General features: G+C 35.2%; 1 protein-coding gene, 1 long non-coding RNA gene and 1 pseudogene across 2 annotated transcripts; all 3 read left to right on the top strand.

Annotated features, from left to right (window-relative positions):
* The first annotated feature begins 3,895 nt into the window (after positions 1–3,895).
* Positions 3,896–4,881, top strand: LOC114255104 (nuclear transcription factor Y subunit beta). The gene is made up of 3 exons (XM_036283957.1): positions 3,896–3,971; positions 4,099–4,377; positions 4,638–4,881. Exons 1-3 carry the CDS (start codon positions 3,965–3,967, stop codon positions 4,805–4,807), a joined length of 456 nt encoding a protein of 151 aa, XP_036139850.1. The 5' UTR covers positions 3,896–3,964; the 3' UTR covers positions 4,808–4,881.
* Positions 4,882–21,286: 16,405 nt separating this feature from the next.
* LOC114255067 lies at positions 21,287–22,304 on the top strand. Its single transcript, XR_003626380.1, has 2 exons — positions 21,287–21,797; positions 22,064–22,304. It is a non-coding gene; the product is annotated as an uncharacterized LOC114255067 (long non-coding RNA).
* Positions 22,305–22,506: 202 nt separating this feature from the next.
* On the top strand, positions 22,507–23,718 carry LOC114255066 (annotated as a pseudogene).
* Positions 23,719–24,225: the final 507 nt, after the last annotated feature.

Genomic DNA, 24,225 nt, shown 5'->3' with positions numbered 1-24,225 from the left:
GTCATTCCACATGCTATTTGGCGCACATATGTAAAAATGATTTTGAAAAACTGTAAAACTTTATATTTATTTATAAAAATATAAGTTAACTATATATGTTTCATCTTTCTGACAACATTTATTGTAATGATCTATAACAAATATGTACGCATAAACAAGAAGTACTCATGGATCATCACGAAGCGTTAGGATGCGTATGGTCTTCGAAGTCAAGCAACGTCGGCGATGGTTGATACTTGAATGGGTGACCGTTTTCTCAGGTACAGAGATTAAACATGCTTTAACAGGTACAACTGTCACTGAAACATGTATAGTCTTCTTCCTCTTACAAAATTATCGTAGAAATAATTTGAACTTTTAATTTTTTGTTAAAGTTTTTTTTCAATTCTCGAAAACTGTTAAAAATACTTAGAAATATTAAAAAATTTTCTTTAATCGGAATTTTTTATTTTTTAAATTTTTCTAAGAAACGTTTTAATTCTTATAAAAAATCGATACATTTATCAAAAATCCTTAAAAAAATCTAAAAAAACTGACAAAAAGTGGTCATTGTTTGCTATTCCTGAGAATGTCTTGAGGAAATCCTATGGTATCCTCAGGACGTCCAATGGACTGTCCTCAGGATGTCCTGAGGACTAAAAAATGGCGCTCGTTTGCTATTCCTCAGGATGTCCTGAGGACGTCCCGAGATAAAATCAGGACGTCCTCAGGATATCCACAAAGTCCGTCCTGGACGTCCTGAGGACGTCCGTGTGCTATCTGGGTAATAAAGAGAAAATAAATGTATAATTAAAACTTACAACTTCCAGTTTCAAGCAATTTTACCAATCCATACCCATCTCACTGTCTCACCAAAACTCACATCCCCTTCCCTTTCAGTTCCAATATCTCATTTCATATTTCTCGTTCCTCCACGGTCCGCGGTCCACCTTTTGCACTCGTACGTATGCGTGAACGAGAGAGAAAAGTATGACCCAAAGCATGCTAGCCTTTTCCCTCTGAACTTTACCCCTACTCCCAGAATGCTCAGTCTAGATATACTATGTCTATGGTAGCGATCTACCGCCTCACGGCTCTCCTCTCTCCTGATATAATAACTCGACTGTATACTTGCCCTGTGGCTATCCGATAGTCCGGGGTCCCGCCGCTCAGCCGCTCCCGTAATTCTTCTCTCAGTCCCTCGACGACTGCTCCTCTATTACATGAGGTATCTTCGGCACACCACTTCTCCCGCGAGTCGCGCCTTCCGCTTGCCGGGTCCCTAAGTATTTTACTACCTTAAAATATTAATCGGAAAAGGAGAGGCTGCCCTCCCCCTCGGGGTAAGGAGCGGCCTCAAATGATCTTTCTCGGTCGGGCCATTCGGCCCTTGTGACGGACAAAAAACGTCACGTCACAATATACACCACGATAACCATTTCTGCTGTGACAAATGTTGGCAACAGATGCTGTTGCCAAAAGGCATGACAAATGAGAAACATATTTTGTGAAAGTATTGATGACAGATTGACGACAAACACCAAAGTGCAAACGATGTCAGCAAATTGCCTGTAGAAATACAACAACATTTGTGTGTTAAAGTACGCGACAGATTGATACCAGAAACGCAGCAGATTTGTCGAAATATCAAATTGGCAATAAAAAGTGCGGCACCGTCGATAGGCGGCCTATTCTCTCGGGGGTAAAATGCAGTCAACTCGCTACATAAGACTACTCGCAGCGCGACTAAGGTAAGCAAAAATTACCTTCCTTCGCTGCGCCTGCGGAGGAGTCCGATGTGGCGGAGGACCGCCACATTATACTTTTATGATACAGAACTTGTAGTATTTTCATTTTTTAGGAGTGACATTTAACTACAAGAAACTTAATGAAATTAATTGCACCTAGAATAGATGATATAGCTGCGATATAAAGGGAGAAAATAGATAGGTCAATTGAGGCCGCTATAGGAAATATTAGATGCTAAGGAGAGGGTGGGGTAAATTATTTAATCTGTTCCTACTCCTGAATTAATAAATCTTTTCAGGAGACTGCTCACATCGATTCTCAAATAAAATTATAACTGTGAAAATGAAAAGATTCGACAAATATATTGCCAATCTGTCGTCATTTATGAATACAGATCTGCTGCATATTTGGCGCAAATCTGCTGTGAGTTTACGTTGCAACATCTGTTCTCAATTTGCTGCGTGAATTTGTCATTGTATTGTTAGTGACAGATCTGCTCTAATGTTGCACCCAATTTGATATCAGGATTTGATAACAATTTTTGCTTGCAATTGGAGCGCACTCGAGGACACAGTAGGCCATGGCAGCCTGATTCCGCAATAAATTTTTAGCAGTCTGCTGACAATTTGGCAGCAAATACTTAGCTGGGTATATAGATACATATATTTGTTTATTATATTGTTAGCAAATTGATTCCAGTGTGAAGAATTATGTCAGATCATACGTGAAGACTTTAATGATCATGTCAGAACACTGAAAAATTAAATTTATTTAACTATATATAATAATTATTATTTATTCACTTATATATGTGTGTATATGTATATATATATATATATATATATGTTTGATATATATATTTGTGTGTGTGTGTGTGTGTGTGTGTGTGTGTGTGTGTGTGTGTGTGTGTGTGTGTGTGTGTGTGTGTGTGTGTGTGTGTGTGTGTGTGTGTGTGTGTGTGTACATATATATACATAAATATATATCAAACACACATATATACGTACAATAATTATAATTGTTTTTTTATTTTATGTTCTCACTTATTTGTTTATTTATGTTCTGCGAACTTATGTTATTTATCCTTCTTATTCAATTTATTTTAACAAATTATACTTATAACAATGTATTTTACATTTACATTTAATATATTATTATTGTACAATATTTATTACACGCGCACACATATGTCAAAAAGGCTACGCAAATTAACAGATTTACTACTACTTGAACAATGCTACCAATCCACAAAAATTAAAATTATGTCGTCTAGAGATTTTCGTTGGTGCCAACATTATCCTTTCCACTTTTCGGAAAATTGACGCCTTACCAGAGTCTGGCTACTCCGTTGATTTCTTTCTATTGGTTCAGCTTCACGAGCTCGTCAAAATGGAGGAAATGACAACATTTTTTAAGTGAAAAAAAAGTCGCATATTAATAAAAGTAAAATAATAAATCAGAAAAATGTTTTTATTGCCATTAAACGTAAAAAAAATTATTTATGAATACACGTACATATATAAATACACAAAAAAATATGTAATAGAATATAACATAAATGTACGACATCTATGGTATATATAAAAAATATATGTATATTTTATATATAACGTTTTTAACGAACGAAAGAATGTATTGTCATGGTTTTGCTACTATAATTTTTACTTTTTAAGTTGGTTTTTACACGCAATACACGCATTCTATATAATATAAAACGTTTCATTATTTTAAATTTTAAATTGTGGTAATCTTTTATTGTGTTATAGTAAACATCTTTCATTTTCTCTAAATAAAAACGAAGAAAATTACATTTTGTATTTTTTAAATATGATATGTATGATTGAATAATTTTTTCCATTTTGAGAAAATAATTAAACGTTTCCTCATTGATGAAAAATAGCGTATTTTTACGGAAGCATTTCAAAAGAACTAATTTTGCATATTTTTTATGAAAATAATGTTTTGATCCAACAGAATCTAATCATTCAGAACACGTTTTTGTGCATTAACAATACTTATGATGGGTGTACTTCCGAAAAGGTGAAATCTCCGATTTTGCTGAAATTTTTGCCAAAGCGGAAGTTTATCCATTAAAACAATTGAAAAACAAATTTTCGATGTGCATTTTGACTGGTGCTGCCATATTCGTAAAGCGGTTCATAGTTACCACGTGCACGTGTTTCAAGCCACGTCTTATTGCATATACATATACAGCGTTGACAGCGGTGAGCACATTATGGCAGGTTAGTTTTGAAATAATTTATTATCATTTAAGAAGTAAAGGTTTAATACTATTATAAATATTATTAGTAACAAGTCAGATATAAATAATATTTAGCAACATATAATTTCTATTAACATATTTTTTAGACGAAAGAAAGCTCCAACGGCGAGGGCCGCATGACTCAGCAGCAAAAGTTAATTATTTACAAGAGCAGATCAATTTGGTATTGCAGCAGCAACAACAAATGGCCTTGCTCTTGCAACAGCAGCAGCAGCAACAGCAACAAGAGCAACAACAGCAGCCACAGCAGCAACAAGAGCAACAACACGGGCAACAAGACGGGCAAGAACACGGGAAACAACAGCAACTGCTGCAGCAACACAAGCAGCAGCAGCGACAAGAGCCTCAGCAATCACAAAATATTGGTATTATTTACTTTAAACATTTATAAAGTTATATGTATATTCCACTTTTAAAAGGAAAATGTTACCGATTGTATTGTTGCCACTTTTTCCCGATGCTGATTGGTTCTCTCGCTTATCATTGTAATTTATTTGTAAAAAATAAGAAATAAAAAGTTAAATAGCGCACGCGTTTGTGTTTGGTAAATACACACTTTACATTGTATATACATATATATATATTTTTATAAATATTTTGCATAAATATTTATAATTATTTTTAGTTCGTCGTAATGGTCCAGGACATGGCTCCCGTGCCCGTTGGTACCGACAACGAGCAGGTTATAGTTGGAGGGGCGGAAGAAGAGAACAAAAAAGAGAAAGAGGAGGAAGAGAGCAAGAACGAGGCATATTTGAAAGAGCAAGAAATATTATTATTATTAATAATTATTAAAAATGTATAAAATATAATAAATATATTTTAATGTAATGTATAAATAATACATAATAAAATAAAAATTTAAGCTACTTATTTTAAAAATTATAATTTTTATAAAATAAAAATTTTTGTATAATGGGCTGTGGGAGTCAACGCTGTAATTGGTGGGTATCAAATTATATTATATATTTCTAGTTCGACAATTTTTGTTGTACAGATCGCAAACGTTTCGGCTTACTTAAGCTTTCTTCAATGCCATACAATATCAATTTATAATTGCTTGTGATCCGGATTCAAGTTTCGCCAACATAGCCAGTTTCAAAATCGGATGTAGAGGCTCGGAATCACGTCAAACACTTTATTTTATAATTACGGGGTTCTAGCTTATTTTTATTACTTTAATATATAATTTTTATGTTTACCCAATGTTTTTAGATAATTATATCTATACATATAATTATACAAATTTACGAAAAGTTTGTAGGAAAATAGTCGATCTATGACACGTTGTATCGTCAAATTGGTATCTCGAGAGCCAAAATTATATAATTACGCTTACTAGTATAGCTACGAGAGAAAAAAGGGAATGAGTTCGAGATAGAAATAGATAGATCGAGGAGACAGTTCGCGATAGAAGGAGATAGTCCGAGCGCGAAGACAGCTCAAGAGAAAAGGAGACAGCATAGTCGATTGTCGATCGCTCGACGTGTCGAGCGGGCGGACCGATATCCCCTCCACTTACAGCACGCTGCTGTAAAAAGATTCGACACTGGAAGCTCTGGTGCGGTGCTCGCTTACCCGGTCTCAGCTGATCGGTGTATCAGCCGATCAGTCGACGCTATCGCTTATCACCCCGCGTGGGTGAGAGATCGCAGTGCCGGTTTCCCCTCATTGCGCCGTCTCCGGGACGGGATGACGCGCGACCGCTCAGTAAGCGGCCGAGAGCTCGGGTGCGGATCGGGTCAGTGCGTTGCCACTCAATGTGCGGCCAGGAAAGCACTTACTGCGTACCGAAATAGGATCGGGGTTTTGAGGTTACGGCGCTCAATACGCGCTCGAGGAAGCCTGGTTCACTTCACCAGGAAGTACGGTCTGCTCACTACGCAGGCCAGGGAAGCTCTGATTCCTTATCGCTGATGGAGAGCTTATATACCCTCCACCCGGTGGTGAGGGTAGCAGAGAAGAGCGGAGGCGGCCACACGAGGTGGGGGGTAACGGTCCTGTCCTTGCTATCGCCTCGGTGGCAGCGGAGAAACGGCTCGTTACAAAAGCAATATTATTAGTGGGAACAAAACGTTATTATTCAACACTATTTGTTAATTCAATAACAATTTTTGATTCAAAATTATAAAATTAATATTAATTGAGAAGGACAGTTTAAACTAATATTAATATTAATATTAATTGAAGAGGGTAGTTAAAAATAATAAAAATGTCTTAGTTGTAATATAAATCAAAATTTACTTTAATATGCATGATCGATATTTATTCTAATTTTATTTTTCTCAATAATAATTACAAATACTTACATTTACAATATATCGGTCGGTTTCATAAAACTAAGCAGTTAACCTTTAAAATTGCTTTTTTTTCATCTCACGTGTGACTTTTTACATTTCACCGACACGAAAGCATCCGAGATGAATTTTACGAGAAATCTCGCATGTGATACAATCAGTGACTCTTGAGAATAATGTTTTCAGAGTCATCTGTGAGAATCTAGAGAATCTCGGAAAAAAAATCTCACATTTCGAAAATCGTGGCTCAGGGCCAAATACGCGGCACATCTTTTGATTGACCAGGCGGTAGGGACAATGATAGCAAAAGAAACAGAACAAAAGCAACCACATCTGTATATACCTTCATTGTAAATAATCGTTTTGGTAGTCAAATTAGGAGTTTATTAGAGAAAACAGGATTTAAAATCGAAAATCAGAATGTACATAGTTTTGCGAATTCGTGAATTGACAAACTATATTTAGTTGTGAAATAAATAGTCTGCCTGATTTTAAGTACAATTCTCCTTTATGCTGAGGAGGTTTCAAATAATTTTTTCATAAAGGGGATATAGCTCAAAAATCGATATACATTTTGCGAGCTTGTAAATCGCCAAACTATATTTACAAGGGAACCTCGCGAAACCGTAAATTCTAATTTTAATGAAACTTGGCATAAATGTAGAGGAGGTGAATACATGAATTTAGAAATTTTTAGTTGATGCCCAAAAACGGTTTGAAGGGGTAAAACTACCCTTCAAATTTGAGATATTTTTGCGGTTTTTCGATATATCTCGTAAACTAAACTAAAAAATATTAAAAAATGTTTCATACAAAAGTTTTACAGCATAAATACCTCCATTTAACTACGCTATTTATTTAAAAAAAATAAATAAATAAATAAAAAAAATAAAAAAAATTTTTTTTTATAAATAGCATAGTTAAATAAAGGTCTCTCCGCAGGAGAGACTTCAGTAATTTTATGTCTTGAAGATCTATAAGCGAGAAGAAACATGGGAATCCAACGATTCCAATCCCTTTGATTTTCTGAAACAAATTTTGCAAAATAATTAATAATTGTTTGATACTAACGCTCTACCTGACCGTCAGACTGAGGATAGAGAGAGGTAGTTCTTGTTTTCCAGTTTCCTAAAAGAACCACAAGTTCCAAGAAAAGTTTTGACTCGAAATTCCTTCCCTGATCGGTATGAATCTCTAAGGAAACTCCATGCCTGGAAATCACCTGACTGACAAAAATTTCCGCTACAGTTTTGCCCTAATCTTAAGAAGGAAGGCTTCCACCCATTTAGTGAAACAATCGACGATAACGAGCAAATATTTATTTCCGGCTTTAAAAGAAGGCAAAGGGCCCAAAATATCCATTTGAACCCGAACAAATGGAATTCCCACATTATAAACTTGTAAGGGATATCTCCCTTTTCCCGAAAGACCTCTCTTGGAAATGCAGACCTTGCAAGTTCGACACCACTCCTCAACGTCTTGTTTGCAAGTAGCTCAGAAAAATCACTTCCGGATTCTATCTAGAGTTTTATTGACGCCAAAATGTCCTCCCGTGAGAGTCATGAGCTTCCTCCAAAATTTGAGTTACTCGCCTACGAGGGACTATAAGTTGAAGAACATTGGATTTAAGATCAGGAGCCGTCCACCTTCTATATAAAATTCCATTTTTTAAACTTAGGGCGTCCCAATAATTCCAATAAATTTGAGCCGAAATGTTTCCGTCACCCAGCTCCGACCGAGCAGGACGCACTCCTGCCTCCTTGGCACGGTAAAAGATAGAAATGGTCATATCTTCCCTCTGCTCCTTACGCCATTCTTCTAAAAGATCTCCTGAAAAAGAAATTCGAGTAACAGTAATTCCCTTTTCCCTAATGTTCCTTTCCTCTATCCTAGAGCAATAACCACAACCGCTCGATTCGCAAAGACGTCTAGAAAGTCCGTCGGCATTTTTATGAATTAATCCTTTCTGGTGTAGAATCTCGAAATCATATTGTTGAAGTTTCTCCAGCCAACGTGCCAATTGCCAGTCCAGATCTTTAAGAGATAACAACCACTTTAAAGAAACATGACCTGTCCGAATTAAAAATTTCCTCCCAAGAAGGTAATGCCGGAAAGACTTTAAAGATTCTACAATTGCCAACAATTCGCGACGTGTAACACAATAGTTTCGCTCGGTTTTGCTGAGAACTCGACTGAAATAAGCAATGACCTTTTCCTTTCTTTCCTGTTTTTGAGAGAGAACTGCTCCTATCCCAAGATTAGAAGCATCTGTGTCTAAAATAAATTCCCCTTCCTCTTTTGAAAACGCAAGTATAGGGGAAGAAGATAACTTATGTTTTAATTCCTTAAACACAGAAAGACAACTTCTTCCCAGACAAAAGGAACTCGATTTTCCGTAAGCGCATATAAGGGTTTGGCCAAAGTAGAAAACCCTTTAACAAATTTTCTGTAATATGAGCAAGATCCGAGAAAGCTCCTTAATTGCTTTTTATTATGCGGAACAGGCCATTTTCTTACAGCAGCTATCTTTTCGGGATCAGTAGTAATACCATGTTCGGAAACAATAATGACCTAAATATTTAACTTTTTTTTCTAGAAAATTACACTTCTTTGGGTTAAATTGACTTCTCGTAAACGCGAGAAAAGTTTTTTTAAATTTTCAAGCATCTCAGAAAAACTTTTTCCATAAATGATAACATCATCGAGATAAACTAAACAAATTTTATAGAGTAAACAGTGTAAAACTTTTTCCATTACACGCTCAAAAGTCGCAGGAGCATTACATAAGCCAAAAGGCATCACCGTAAATTGCCAAAGCCCGTTTCCGATGGAAAAAGCTGTCTTTTCTTAATCCTCAGGGCGAATTTTTATTTGCCAATAACTACTTTTTAAATCTAAGGTGGAAAACCAGATGTTACCTGAGAGCTGATCGAGTATGTCATCAATCCTGGGAAAAGGACACAAATCCTTCTCAGTAACCCCATTTAATTTTTTATAGTCCACACAAAATCTTATACTTCCATCTTTTTTCCGGACTAAAAGTCTTCCGGACTGCGGGAGACATCCAAGGGCCCTGTGACTCCTCAATTACGCCTTGAGCTCTCATCTTTTCAGTAATTTTATTAACCTCTCCGCGCATTTGAATGGGAATACGCCGAGGAACCTCCTTAATAGGAAGAGAATCTTTTACATTAATAACATGCATACCTATATTAGTTTCCTGTTTCTCTGAAAACATCCTAAAATTCATTTAGGAAATTGGCAAATTCAGCTTTTTCCATCTCATTTAAATTATAAGAATTTTTCTCAACAAGTTCCTTCAAGAAAAGAGGATTCTTTTCTACAGATTCAATAATTCGAGAACAACAAAAAGAATCACTTTTATTCAAACTTTCTGAACCAAAAGCAGCATCGAAAATTCCCTATAAATTGACAATTTTAAGAAAATCCGTTCCCAACAAACAATCATCTTTAATATCAGCAACAAACATTGGAACTTCCAAAGAAAATTTCACCAATTCAATCTTTACAAAAACTCGATAATTTACAGGGACTGTCTCCCCCGTGGGATATTTAAAAACATAAGATTTCTTTTTTAACTTTTTACTTTTTTTTTACAAACTTACAATTCACAATAGAAACATCGGAACTCGTATCAATCTTGAAGGAACAAGTTTTTCCTTCTAATCTTCCACAATAAATAAATTTTTCCTCTCTTACAGAATTAAAAAAACAATTTTCCATACGTCTAATCATCGGAGCATTTCTCGCGGAAGTTGAACTCGCTCCGAGAAGTTCAACTTAACCCGGTTTTCCCCTTTCATTGGGCATTCAGACCGGATATGTCCGATCTTCGCACTAGTCCAACACTCTTTAGAAACTTTGTTCCCAAAATGTTTCTTTCCTTCCCCATTCTTCCTTTTTCTTTTCTGTTTCCTCAAAGCAGCTTTCTTTTCAAAATTAAAATTTCGCTTTTTAAAATAAGAACCTCCTTCGCGTTTTTCCCTAAGGATAATCTTCAAAGTTTTTGCCCTTTCAATGGCAGCATAAAGAGAGGAAATCCCCTCCAACTGCAAAGTTTTTTTAATATTTTCATCTGAAAGTACCGAAATAAATTGTGCGCAAGCTATCTTCTCGCGCACCGCGTAAGAACATTTAGGGTAAGCGAATTGAGAGAGTCTCTCTAATTCTGCTCCTAGAGTAGCAAAATCTTCGCCGAATTTTTGTCTACGGTTTGCAAACTGCATATAACAACTTTGAGAGGAACGTGTCTCCCCCAAAGCGTAATTCTAACCTGGATTTCAATTCCGAGAATTCTAAATTTTCGAGATTCTGAACAGACTCCAAAACAGAACGTGCTTTATCCCGCAGACAAGAAGCGAGAGCGATGGCTCATTCCAAAGCTAAAAGAGTCATTCCAAAGATTCGCACGAGCAACTAAATCAAACTGCAAGAGAAATTCCTGTAGCGAAACTGTTCCATCGAAAGTATCGGGCTTTAACTTAAAACCGGGCTCTAAGCGTTCGCCTCTTTTGCCCGCGGAAACGCGAGTCGAATTCGCACGACCCGACCCTGCGTCACCCGCGTCACCACTTTCACGATTATTGGAAAGACTTAGCTGTAATTGAGAACGAAGAATCTGTAGCTCCTCGTCCCGCTGTCTCTGTTGTGTTCCTTTTCTCTGCGCAGCCGCTCCTCGCGCAAAAAGTGCATCTTCACAAGCAGTTCCTGAAGAACTTCCGTTTCAGCCGCTGCAGGATTGGTTACCGCTGACTCCAATGCACGTGCTCGTTTCCTTGTAAAAAGCATTTCCTCCGCGGAAGAAGCCGCCATCAAATCCGAGTGAGACGGGGTAACACGTAACCATAGCTCGTTTGTGTCGCCAGTCCGTTAAGACCGGACGAGCCCCCAAAGATGTTGCGCTCACGCACTGTCTCCACTCGCGACGCAGTTACGCAAAATAAATAGCCGGTTCTTTCGTTTAAACTTGAAACTTTATTCTCTCATATAGATAGACTATAACCGTACACGTCCGCTCGGCTCGAAATCTCAAGCTCAACTCTCCCTTGACAACACGTCAACATCCGTAGTCAAGGGACAACGTTCACGTTCCACGGAGAAATCCCGATGCACCGAACGATCTTCCGACTCGGGCGCAATATATATAAGTATAAGTGTTGTTAACAAATTGTCGCTTAGTAAGTTAGGGAGATTTTTATTCAATCTCCTGCAGAATCGCCGCGGACGGTAGGAAGAAATTTAAAAAATCGGTGGGGACGATAAAAGGATCGAAGTAACAAGGAAGGAAAACAGGGATGTGATCTGTCGGAAAGAGGGACGATACTACGGAAAATAAAACATCGAGGTCTATTGCGTCATACGTGAGGGTATAGTCGCGATAGTGGGGAGGTATGGGGTCCGTTTTGAGTGGGAATTGCGTTATTAGATCGTGATTTCCGGGTTTTATTGTAATAGTAATAACGCGGTGGGAGAGGTGGAATTTCTTCTAGGAATTCTATGCTGGAAGTCGAGGATGCAGGGGAGAGTGATGGTGATTAGTTTTCAGGTTCTGGGGAGCTAACGGGGGAGAACGTGGTAGGAGGGATTTGGGGTGAGTCCTTGCGGATCGGAGAATGAAAGGGAGGAGGGACTCGGGTTGAGTCCTCGGCGCACAGTGGGAAAAAAAGCTCATTTTTTGGACAAAAATCTACCGACAGTGCAATTTTCAACCGATTTTAAGTTTGTTTGACTTGTTTTACTCGTTAAGGTTTGCTCTTTGACGTAGTGCTGCGGCATTATCGATATAGAGTTGAAATACAAAATGGCGGATAGGAATAGAGCATTAAAATCAAAAGCATTAAAATGCTACCAAATAATAACTTTTCGCCTATGATATTGAACATGTTTACCTCAAAATGGGTACATATATGTTTTTTGGGCCGCGGAACACGAATTTGAGGTCAAATTAAACATTCAATAATCACAATTTATTATAACATTTATTATAAGAGTCAAAAATACTAAATCTTTACAAGATTCATGGATGTACAAGAGAGCAATATTATGCCGCAGCACTACGTCAAAGAGCAAACCTTAACGAGCAAAAAAAGCCAAACAAACTTAAAATCGGTTGAGAATTGCACTGTCGATAGATTTTTGTCCAAAAAAAGAGCTTTTTTTCCCACTGTGCGGCGGTCGGAGAACGTATCGACTCTAAAAACTCCCGATAGGTTTGGTCGAGAAGGACCCGTGTCGCTCTGATTTGACTCCACCGTTTCCGTCTTAATGACTGCCGTGATTGGTTAAGTCGGGGGTGGCTGTTTAATGAAGTGACAACAGTATATATGGGAGAACAATAAAAAGGGAAAATGGAGAGAAAAACGAATCTGAGTGAATGACTTATTCTTATTGACCGGCGTGGAATGTGCGGGCGAGTGAAAATGTGGCTGGATATTTCCTTGGATTCCTGAGAGTGTTTGTCGAGGGCGGTTGGTTTCCGTGAGAATGTTGGACGGAACTCCGCACTTGATTGTTAATGATGCCCCAACTTGAATCACTCACGAGGGCCGTACGAACTTTGTTTCTCAGGCCGAACTTAGGGTTGAGTCACTCGCGGAAAATGTTCGAAAGCGTTGCGAGAAAAATGGAAAAAAAGGGAGTGGTTTGAAAATGAACACAAAATAATGTACACATTTCAAATGAACACGGTTCATTTCGACACAGGAATTTTGTACACAGGAATAATTAATTAATTCTGGACAAATTACAATTTGGACACGATATAAATGTACACTGTGCAATTGGACACGTAAAATTTGTACACCGTAAAGTTATACACCTCAAACTTGTACACCGCAAATTTGTATACCGCAAACTTGTACTCCGCAAACTTGTACACCGTGTATATTGTGTTGGAAATCTGCTAATACATATAAACTTTACTTTGTTTGCAATGTACAACATGGGTTAGCGACTTCGACGGGGTGGGTGCCTAAGGCCCCCTTCCCGCACCACTCCCCCCGTGTGTGTATGCGTGCGTGCGTGCGTGCGTGCGTGCGTGCGTGCGTGTGTTTGTGTGTGATCAGAAAGGCCTTTATTTGCGCACAGTACAATTGGACACGTTGCAATTGCGCACCGTGCTATTAGACATGAAACATTGCACACCGTTCAATTGCGCACAGTTCGTTTGGACACAGTTCGATTGGACACCGTTTGATTGGACACCGATTAGACACCGTTCGATTGGACACAGTTCGATTAGACACCATTCAATTGCACACCGTTCAGTTGCACACCGTTCAATTGCACACCGTTCAATTGCACACCATTTAAGTCGCAAATCCATGTGGTACAATGAATGCTTTACATATACACATACACATAAGGGGGTGCAAGGAGGCCTTTGGTCCCCCTCCCGCACTCACCCCGTTTAAGTCGCTAACCTATGCACACAAACGTAGCCATAATGTATGAATATTTAATATGCGTTTGGTTGAACGGTGCGCAATCGAACCGTGTTCAATCGAACGGTGTCCAATTGAACTGTGCGCAATTGAACGGTGCGCAATGTTTCGTGTCTAATAGCACGTGGTCAACATGTCCAATTGTACTGTGCGCCACTGAACCTCTCCCGTGTGATCATAGCGAAGAAGTGACGGTTAATTGTACTTTTCGATTATATATGTGAATATATGTGGCAGTATAAAGTGAAAAAATGGAAAGAGATCCATTTCATGTATTATTAAGTGATACAAAATACAAAGATCATTCGATAAGTAACGAGATAAATTGTTGTAGCTTAAAAACGGTTTATTTTATCAGTACAATACTTTCAGGATGTTAAGTTGGCATCCTTATGATGGTTTCTGATCAGCTGTTCCAAAGTATTTTGTAAACATAACCTCTAAATGTTTCAGATAACAATGGCGAGATAACGACGCCTGAGCATTGCATCACGGAAGAACAACGTATAGTGATTAGATTTTTAGTTGCAAAGAGTGTCAAAGGTAGTAAAATCCACGAAAGAATGTTGAAAATTTACGGAAATCGTTCAAACAATTATTTCCGTTTATGAGCTACAGCAATTTGTTTTGTTACCTATTGAATGACCCTCGTATATATATTCTGGAAATTAAGATAGAAAATAGTGATTGTACAATTTAATTCTTTCTACATAAAGATTTAATATTAAATCAATAATAAAGATTTCAAAATTATAGATTTCCTACTTACCAACATAATAAAATGTTTGAGTCGCCAAAAATCCTTTATGCTTTGTTTTTTTCTCTAAAAGAAACTGTTGGAATGGACGCTTAGATGTTTTCATTGTTTAATGCGCTTAAGGCCCGGAGAGTAGTGTCATGCAGTGGCACGAAGGGCGCTGCCGCGCTGCATATTATTTGTCCAGCGGAAGGATGCCCTATCTATGTTCATTAGGGAACTATGGGCACGATATAGGGAAAAAGCTCTTGTTCGTCTCTCTCCCCTCCTTGTTGTTAGTTCACACAAAAGGTACCGCGCAGAGGCATATTGTCACGCATCGCATTTTAATCCGTGTACTATTTCTAATAAAAAGCTTTATTACTGTGTATAAAACGCTACCGTCGTCATTGTCTTTCTCCACTAAATCCATCAGAAACTTATTTTTTAAATTAGAACTAAATTGAAGATTGGACATTTTTAGAACTATCACCTTGTTTTTACGGGTTGTAATCATAATTCGACGAACACAGTCTTATTCTTCAATCTATTCCGAACCGCAGAATACCATTCATTTGTACGTATAAGCTACATAACTTATATTTTAAAGCGAATATTTTCATAAACAAAGATAAACGAATGACTCTACATTATTCATTTTAATCAAGTTTGACAGATACTTTAGCACTCTTTTAATATTTTTCTCGCAGCTACAACTACGAGCATAACTTATTTACTTTCAATCCTACTTGATAAGGGCCCAAAGCGATGGTCGAAACATTGTAGTTTTTCAACAAAATTTGCCAGTTTGATCGATTATAAGCTAATTTTTTTATTTGTTCTTATTTGCCAGTGGTGACAACAAGTATCTAATAATTATAATTAAAAAATATTATCCAATATCAAAGTGATATGCCTGTATTGGTGATCTTTCTCTAATAATATTAGTAACAACATTACAAACAACGTATTACTCAACCATGCTTTTTATATCTCTAAACATTACATTAATCTGAAAAAATATTTACATTTCTTAAAAAAATGTTTTCTTAATATTTCTAAAAGTGTTCTAATTTATATTTAAAAATTTAGAAAATTTTTTGAGCCAATAAAGTTTATATAGAAATTGTAAAAAATTATATAAAGGAAGAGGAAAAAATTTTTTCCAGAGGTCACGGTGTGTTTCTCTATTGTTCTATTCCATGCCGAAGACTAAATTTAACTATATTATATGCTATTAAAATATAATCTACATACTGTTTGAAAAATATATTTTAATAACATCATTATTCATTTGCAGTAACGCTACTAGCCTACTCAATCACACTATAATACATGTATTTTTTAATGATTTGGTCGGTTTTCAATATCGACGAGCAGTCAATTACAGCTGGCGCAATATTTTTGGTAAGATATTTTTGTAAGATAAACAGATCTTACATAAAAAGTTCTATATATGTATAAATACATAATCTATAAAAATATATTAATATTTATTAATATTTACAGCGTCCTTTGGCGGTTTACTTGGACTATTTGCTGGTTTCAGTCTCATGTCTATCTTTGAGCTCCTGTATTTTTTTGTAATACGTGTGATGACTGATGCATGTATGCATTCAATAAAACACAGCATTATATAACATATTATGACATATTTAGAAATAAGAATAGATTTCTAGATACATATCTAAAAATTAACATGTAAAATATATTAATTTTTTCCGTTGTTATAAAAATAAAGTTTAATATATAGAATGGTATAGAATAATCTCTTGTACTTGAAATGTCATATTCTTAACTTAACTTTGAGATGGGTTTTTCTTTTTCAAAATTTTGTCTAAAGCTTAGTTTTTAAATTATTAAAAGAAATAATTATTATATTATGGGTTAGATAGTACCCACACGGCATGTAACATTGCTAAAATATAACGTTCGAAAATGATATAGAAATATTTCATTAATATTTTAATTGTAATTTTACATCTGAAATATTTTAGAAATGCATTTGCTTCGTGTTTTTATAAATTTGCAAATGCAATATTTCTGAAATCCTTTAGAAACATAAAAAAGTTTGCTTTCATGTTTGAATGTTTCTGTAATATTATAAAAGAAAAATGGCAAATATAATCTTTCAAAAATATTCCTAAGATATTATAAAAGTAACATTATATTTAGATTGCACAAATAATATTTCTATAAAATATTAAACGCAATATTGCATTTAAAATATATTTAATAAGTTTTTGAAAAATTGCATAAGTAATATAAAATTAAATTACACTTAAAATAGCTATCATAAGAAAATTTTATTGTATTTGATATTTTTGTTTTTAAAAAATATTTTAATAAAATGTTCTATACTTTTGTCAAAACATAACATGTGTATCTATGGCAGATTCTAATGACCTGTTTCAAAAATAATTGCGATACGTTTTCCAATTTAAAACTTAATTTTTTATGTGTACCAATCATATAACATAATTTTAACTAGTTTCATCATGTTGTGAGTGTGATGCATTCACACAAGACATGTCGCAAGCGATAAAAGGTGTCAAGACACCTCGCGCGTGAGCATCGCCCGGCCTACATACCGGACGTCGCACCAGGCAATGCACCTGGTCGTTTAATAAACAACACCCAAAATCTCCTGATTTTGGGGTGGAACCTGCGTAGCTAGCAATTGCTGGCTAAGCAAGTGCACTGACCGAAGGCCAGTGACCGCGGAAGTACCCTCCCCATATACGCCAAAAATCGGTGTATATAAACACCGATGTAAAGATAACGAGCGGGCTTACTTGCGTGCCATACAGTGACGAACGTATGTCGCAAATATCTCGACACTTCATATTTGTCACGGGTATCACGAATCGAATAAGTGTAACTCACTTGTATTCAAGAAAAAGTAATTATATAGTGTTATTCTGTAAACGGCTTAATCTCTTACGGAACCTGACCCGAGGAGTCACGGTAGCGATCCCAAATACCGTGTCTCGGAAATAAGTGGCACAACAATCATAAGAACAGTCAGAAACAGATATTTTTATAAATTACTCCATATATTATTTTGCATACGTAAAAATCAGTAAAAAACTGTAAATTTATATTTATTTATAAATTTATTACGTAACTAGACATGTTGCATCTTTCTGACATCATTGAATTGATCTATAACAAATATGTATCCGTAAACATAAATCGACATGAAATCACGGACATTGAAACATTGCAGAAATGTTGCAGAACGGTCATGAAATATTTCTGTGATATTGCTGTAGAAGTGTAATATTTCAAATAAAATGTTTCAGAAATATTATATGCCGAGTGGGTTGTGTTTTACCTAATTGACTGTCAGACACGAATACTTACGCGGGGTATTTAATATAATTAATCCATGAGTACACGTAATACGCGTACACATTAACATATTTTTGGCAGAAAATTATCTCAAAATTACGTCAGAAATATGATATTTTTTAAAACAAGAGCTTTTTTAATAGCTCACACTTCTTTTCCCCCTTCTCCCCCCTCTTTCTTTCTCTTTCTTTCTCTCTCTCATTCACATATTATTACTTACTTGTCGTGATAATATTGTAACGTACGCGGGAACATCTAAACTTAAATTGCAATAATTATTTTAAACTCAACTTAATATTGGAATGCATGAGTATCGATTTCTTATTCGGTTATTGGTGATACCAGGCGCAGGTTGATATCGGAATCAAAATCGATAGAGCATAGAGTTACACCCTGAGACAAAACCTTCCTCCTCCACTAGGAATTAAGTTTGCGTAAGGGAAAAAAGTAGAGGGAAATTAGGTATAAATAAGGGAATCAAAACGCTTAAGTAGAGTTGTTAAGCTCAGTTCAGCTCAGTACAGTTTAGTCTCAATCTTTGCTAATCTAATTGTCGGAACTTTAAATCTTAGTTTTATCAAACGACTCTCTTGATCTGCAGTTAGCCTGTAGCATTACTCAGGTTTTAAACCTTAGAGTTTGTTGTTTCAAAATCAGATTTTCGGAATAAAGGTAATTAACTTGATTTCTCTATCAAGATTATTTTAAGTTTCCTTCTGATTCTGTCGCTGCCATTTGAGTGGCAACAGATCAAATCAAAACTTTGTCGCTGCCAAGAGCGTTGTTGTACCCCTCGTTGGAGTACGTTAGGGATCGCTGCCAGAGATCTCGCGAGAACGGTATTTAGTCACACACCATTCTTTTTTTTTAACACTTTATTGTAATGTTTGTTTTACAGTGTGCGGTTAGATCGCGACCCCGCAAGGCAGAGTGTCGCGTCTATGAGTTCACTGTCGACGACCTCGCAAAGTAGAATGTTGTATGTTATCACGGTTTGACCGCATCGGATTGACCCGTCCCTCACTTTCTTTCGGCGGTTTATATATCCGTTAATTCAGTAGTTGGATCGAGAGAAGGGGAGGATTGCGTGAGGGCGTAAATCGGTTAGTATTCTAAAATCTTGCTTAGACAGCAAGTGCTGTTTAAGGAGCATTGCGCTAATTGTCGAGCGGATTGCGCGGAACCTCACGCAATGCGCTCGATGCTGACTGCTGCAGCTGACTGAGTTACGTCATTAGTGCTACTGACACCTTCCTTGTCGGTATGAATGTGTCACTCATAACAGCTTTGAGACAGATCTTTCGGGTTCTGTCGCTGACGTTAGCGTGGCAACAGATCGCCTGAATCCTAACTCTTCCTCAGGTGTGGCAACAGAGAATTTTTAAATTTAAATCTAACTCTGAAATATTTAATGCTCAAAAAGGGTGGTGTGAGAATTAAAAGATTGAGATATCAAATTAATCAAGCAATAATCTCAAATCGCGATCCTTTGATATTAATAACTGAATTAGATAAACTTTTGACCCAAACTTCTAAAAAATCTTCAAAACAAAATAAATATAAACTTAAGAGAGTTGATTTTGAAATTAACTTTCCGCATTTAAAAAATATCAAGAAAACAGATCCTCGTTACCAAATTTATAAAATTCGTTATGTTTTCGGTAAACATTAATTTTTTCACAAACCTGTCCATCCCCGGGTAAATTACTTAAATGTATTGACCCAAAACGAACATTAAAATCGGAACGTGACAATATAATAACTTCAATGCTATACTCTGATTTCCTTGAGATAACTGAATTTCTTAATGAATCATTATCGAGTTCTAAATAAAAGTTTCTTTTAATAAACTTTAATTATTCTGATTTTACACTTGATTACAACGAGAAAGCACTAATATGCTAAAAACAGTAAGGGGTTTTGGGCCCAGAGCGCCCAAAAATGAAATATATGCCATCTATACCATAAAAAAAGTATAGGAAATGCATAGTTTTAGTTCCTAAAATGTCTACCAGGCGGCGCTGGAGCAGTTTAAAGTAACGGAGGAAAAAAGTTTTTTAAAAATTCCGGCGGACATTTTAAGAACTAAAACCATGCATTTTCTATATCTTTTTTGTATAGATTAACATAATATATATTTTATTTTCGGGCGCTTTGGGCTTATTTTTGGCATAGTTTTTTACTAATGAATTTATCAGTTAATAATTATCAATTACTTTTTCGAGTAATGATAATTACTCCACACAGCATCGAAAGATTTTAGAAAGTTTTTAGAAAATTATTAATAAATTATAAAATATTTCAAAAAATATTTCAGACATGTTTCAGATATGTTTCAAATACATGAAATGTCTGCTTTCATATAATATCACAAATGTATAATCCGGAACGTGCAGGCTTACGTAACCACATTACCCGGGGAAAATTCAATACGTATGGTAAGTTTGAGCTTCTGTGAATAGCGTAGAAAATTCATTACCTTTTTCTATTATATCTCTTTTATTCTCGAAGGTTCTGTGCAATGGCTTTCGCTTACGTTTCTTTCCTTTCACAGAGACATCACGTTTAAGCGTCCAGCAGAAATCAACCATCATATTCACATCCCACTTGCCTTGCTATCGATACTCCATCTCCTTGATGTCCTGATGAAATCTTTCTCCCTGTTCTTCACTATAATCACTTAGATTTTCTGGGAAGTAGTCGATATGAGAATCTAAGAAATACAACTTAAGATTCATTAGGCAACCTAGTTTTCTATAGTTCTCCATCATTTCTGCTCATCCTTTTTCTGTAATCTTGACTTTTGTGATTTTCTAGAAAATTTTCCCCGGGTAATGTAATTACGCAAGCCTGCACGTTCCGAATTATACATTTGTGATCCAAACTGCTTTTACAAAGTGTTTTTCGAGGTTAGGAAAAAATGAGCCAATGCAGCAATTTGGATTCAGCGGGTCAAAATACATGAAGTTAGACTATTCGGATCCGCCGGACTAACATTATAAAAAAATTTTTTTTTTGAGGTTAGAAAAAAATAAGCTAATTCAGAAATTCTGACCTAGGATTTGAATTCAGTGGATCAAAATACATAAAAATAGACTATTCTGGTCGGCCGGACCAAGATTAAAAAAAATTTTTTTTTTGAGATTAGGAAAAAATGAGCCAATGCAGCAATTCTGACATTAAATTTGGATTCAGTGGGTCAAAATACATAAAGATACACTATTCTGGTCCGCCAGATCAACATTATAAAAAAAATTTCTTTTTTGAGGTTAGGAAAAATGAGCCAATTCAGCAATTCTGACCTTGGATTTGGATTCAGCGGGTCAAAATACATACAGATAGACTAGTCTGGTCTGCCGGACCAACAGTTAAAAAAAAATTTTTTTTTAGGTTAGAAAATGCGAGCTAATTTTGCAATTCTGACCTTGGATTCGGATTTAGCGGGTCAAAATACATAAGTGTTGACTAGTCTAGTCCGCCGGACCAACCACTTTTTTGTGTGCCTGTGATATCAAGGTAAACCTTTACAAAAGAGGACCCAGCTCCGATGACCTTGACCTTGACATATGTTATCAAGGTCATCCTTCTGAATTTTGTTCAAGAGATTTTAGCCGCCGCTCGTAATTCGTTAAAAAGTTATTACCAAAAAAAGTTTCATAAATACGATACATGATATCTCTGCTTTACTTAAAGCCTGCGTTCAAAAATAGCTTTCACTGGTGCTGGGAGAAAAAGTTAAGTTGGTAGTATTGACAATTTCCAACGCTGCGTTCGTTTTATCCCAGGTGGGAGCTGGGAGTAATTAGAGACCGACCGAATGAGTGCATTTAGTGCAAATAGCAACGAAATATCTTGACAGGCAATAAGAGAGAGAGAAAACGCACGTGTTTTATATAACCTCTCTACTATTATTGAAATTCATCAGTAAATTGAAGGTAATCCTTTTTCTTTGTTTAATAATACTTAAATGTAAAATAAAGTTTAATATTATTAATAAATAAAAAGCAAAAAAATAATGAGAGGAACATTAAAATTTTCTTAATATCTTTTATTGTAATGTGTGGTTGTGACGCATACATAAAAAATACAATAAAATTTAACAAATTACTTGAAATAAATTATTGGTTTTCATATTTAACTAATCAATATAAAAAATTATTGGATATATAGATAATAATTATTTAATATGTTGTATTTACAGGCTCTTTCCTTTCGTATTGTTGAACAAGAAACAAAAGTCAATAAAAGGAATATACAAATTTAATCAACATCATTATGATTATTATGGAAAAGTTATTATTGAAGAATATTTTACTCGAAAACATGTTTGATTCTTCTAGTAGTTTATCGTCTAGTAACAGTGATGACGATGATGAAGAATTACAAAATATCTTGTTCAATAATAACACAAACGAAAGGAGAAATATACCAAAAATAAAAAATTATTTAGAACATGTTGTAGCAAGTTATACAAATATTGAATTTAAATCGCAATTTAGATTAGTTCTATTACTTAATTGTAATTGTATAATTATATTGTTATTAATGTAATAACTATATAATATTGTAATAAAATAATATTATCTTATATTGTTATTAATATAAAACATTTGTGTTAACAATAATATATGATTATTTATTGCAGAATGAACCGTAATACTTTTTATTTTTTATTGAATTTAATTGGGCCAAAATTGAATAATTTTTCAATTAGAGGAAGAGAACAAATTAGTTTTGAAAAACAATTATTAATAGCCATTTATGTTTTGACAACACCAGACTCTTATCGTTCTATATGTGAAAGATTTGATGTAGCAAGATCAACTGCATGGTTATGTGTTAAGAGAGTTGTCCGAGTAATATATGGTATTCGAAATTATTTTATCAGATGGCCTACTCATGAAGAAGCTAAAACAACATGGACAAACATTCAAAGATTATATGGCTTTCCAAAAGTTTTAGGTATTATTGATGGAACACACATAAACATTACCCGGCCAAAGAAAGATGCTAATAGTTACATAAACAGAAAAGGCAGATTCTCTATGCAGCTACAAGTAAGAAATAATAACATTTTTAAATTTTTTATTTAATTTAAAATATTGTATATAATTATAAAATTTAATATATATTAATTTTTTTAATAAGAAATAAAAAAATAATTATATTTTTCTAGGTTATCTGTAAAGATGATTTGTCTTTTATTCATGTGTTTGCTGGAATGCCAGGATGTGTTCACGACATGCTAACTTTGCAATTCTGCGAGTGTTTCTTTATTCCGGAGTACAACGATATTGCACTGTGGAATATTTCCCCGAAGATAGTCATCTATTAGGTGATGCAGCATATACTATACAAAAAAATGTCATGGTACCATTTTATGATAATGGTCATTTAACCAGAAAACAAATACAATTTAATAAGTGCTTGTCATATGTCCGAACAACTGTAGAAAGAGCAATTGGATTACTAAAAGGACGATGGCGTTACTTATTGAATAAACTGCCAATGACACGAAATGATTTAATTCCATATTATATAGTTAGTTGTTGCATCTTACACAACATTTGTTTATTAAACAATGATACCATCGAGATTCCTGTTATTATACATGACATGCAATACGAAATGGAACCGCTGGCTGTCAGTAATGAATTAAAAGAGGAAGGAAATCTAAAGAGAAACAGACTAATGGAAATAATACAAAATGATAATGTTTAAGGAATTAATCAGTTTTTCTGTAGGAATGTATGTAAGTGTGAGTGTGTGTAAAAAGTTTATATATAAGTTATACATACATTTATTTAAAAACACGTATTTTTAATAATATTAATTATATATTATAAATAGTATTGACTACATAATAAGTATTATTATATTAATATAGTATCTGTAGTGTCAATATTTTTTTACGAAAAAACTTATTATATTTAATACTATACTTAATAAAAACTTATATTTTGTATTTTATTGTATCACTCATCAAATGCTCACTTTTTAAAAACTACATCACATAACATTAAATAATATGTTATATTCTACATAAACAATATTAATAATACTGTCAATACTTAAGCATTTAATAATGTTGTAACCGAGAATCCTGTGTCCTTATTGGCTGCGGATAGCCGCGGGATTCAGGCTCGAATAAGTGAGAAGACGGTGTATTCGGTTCAATACTATGATTTATTAATAACAACTCCTATGCTAATATGTACAATGCCCTAAGCTACTATATACAATGTGCGGCCTCGAAATGCGAGGTGTTCGTGTGTCATGTGCTGGCGACTATGTCGCGGCATGCGCTCGTGTGCCTGCGCGTGATCGGTGCGGTGCCCTGATTGGCTATGGCGGCGGTGCGTG

Source organism: Monomorium pharaonis, chromosome 1 (genome assembly GCF_013373865.1).
Source record: "Monomorium pharaonis isolate MP-MQ-018 chromosome 1, ASM1337386v2, whole genome shotgun sequence".
NCBI lineage: Eukaryota > Metazoa > Arthropoda > Insecta > Hymenoptera > Formicidae > Monomorium > Monomorium pharaonis.
This window is presented reverse-complemented; position numbering and strand designations above follow the sequence as displayed.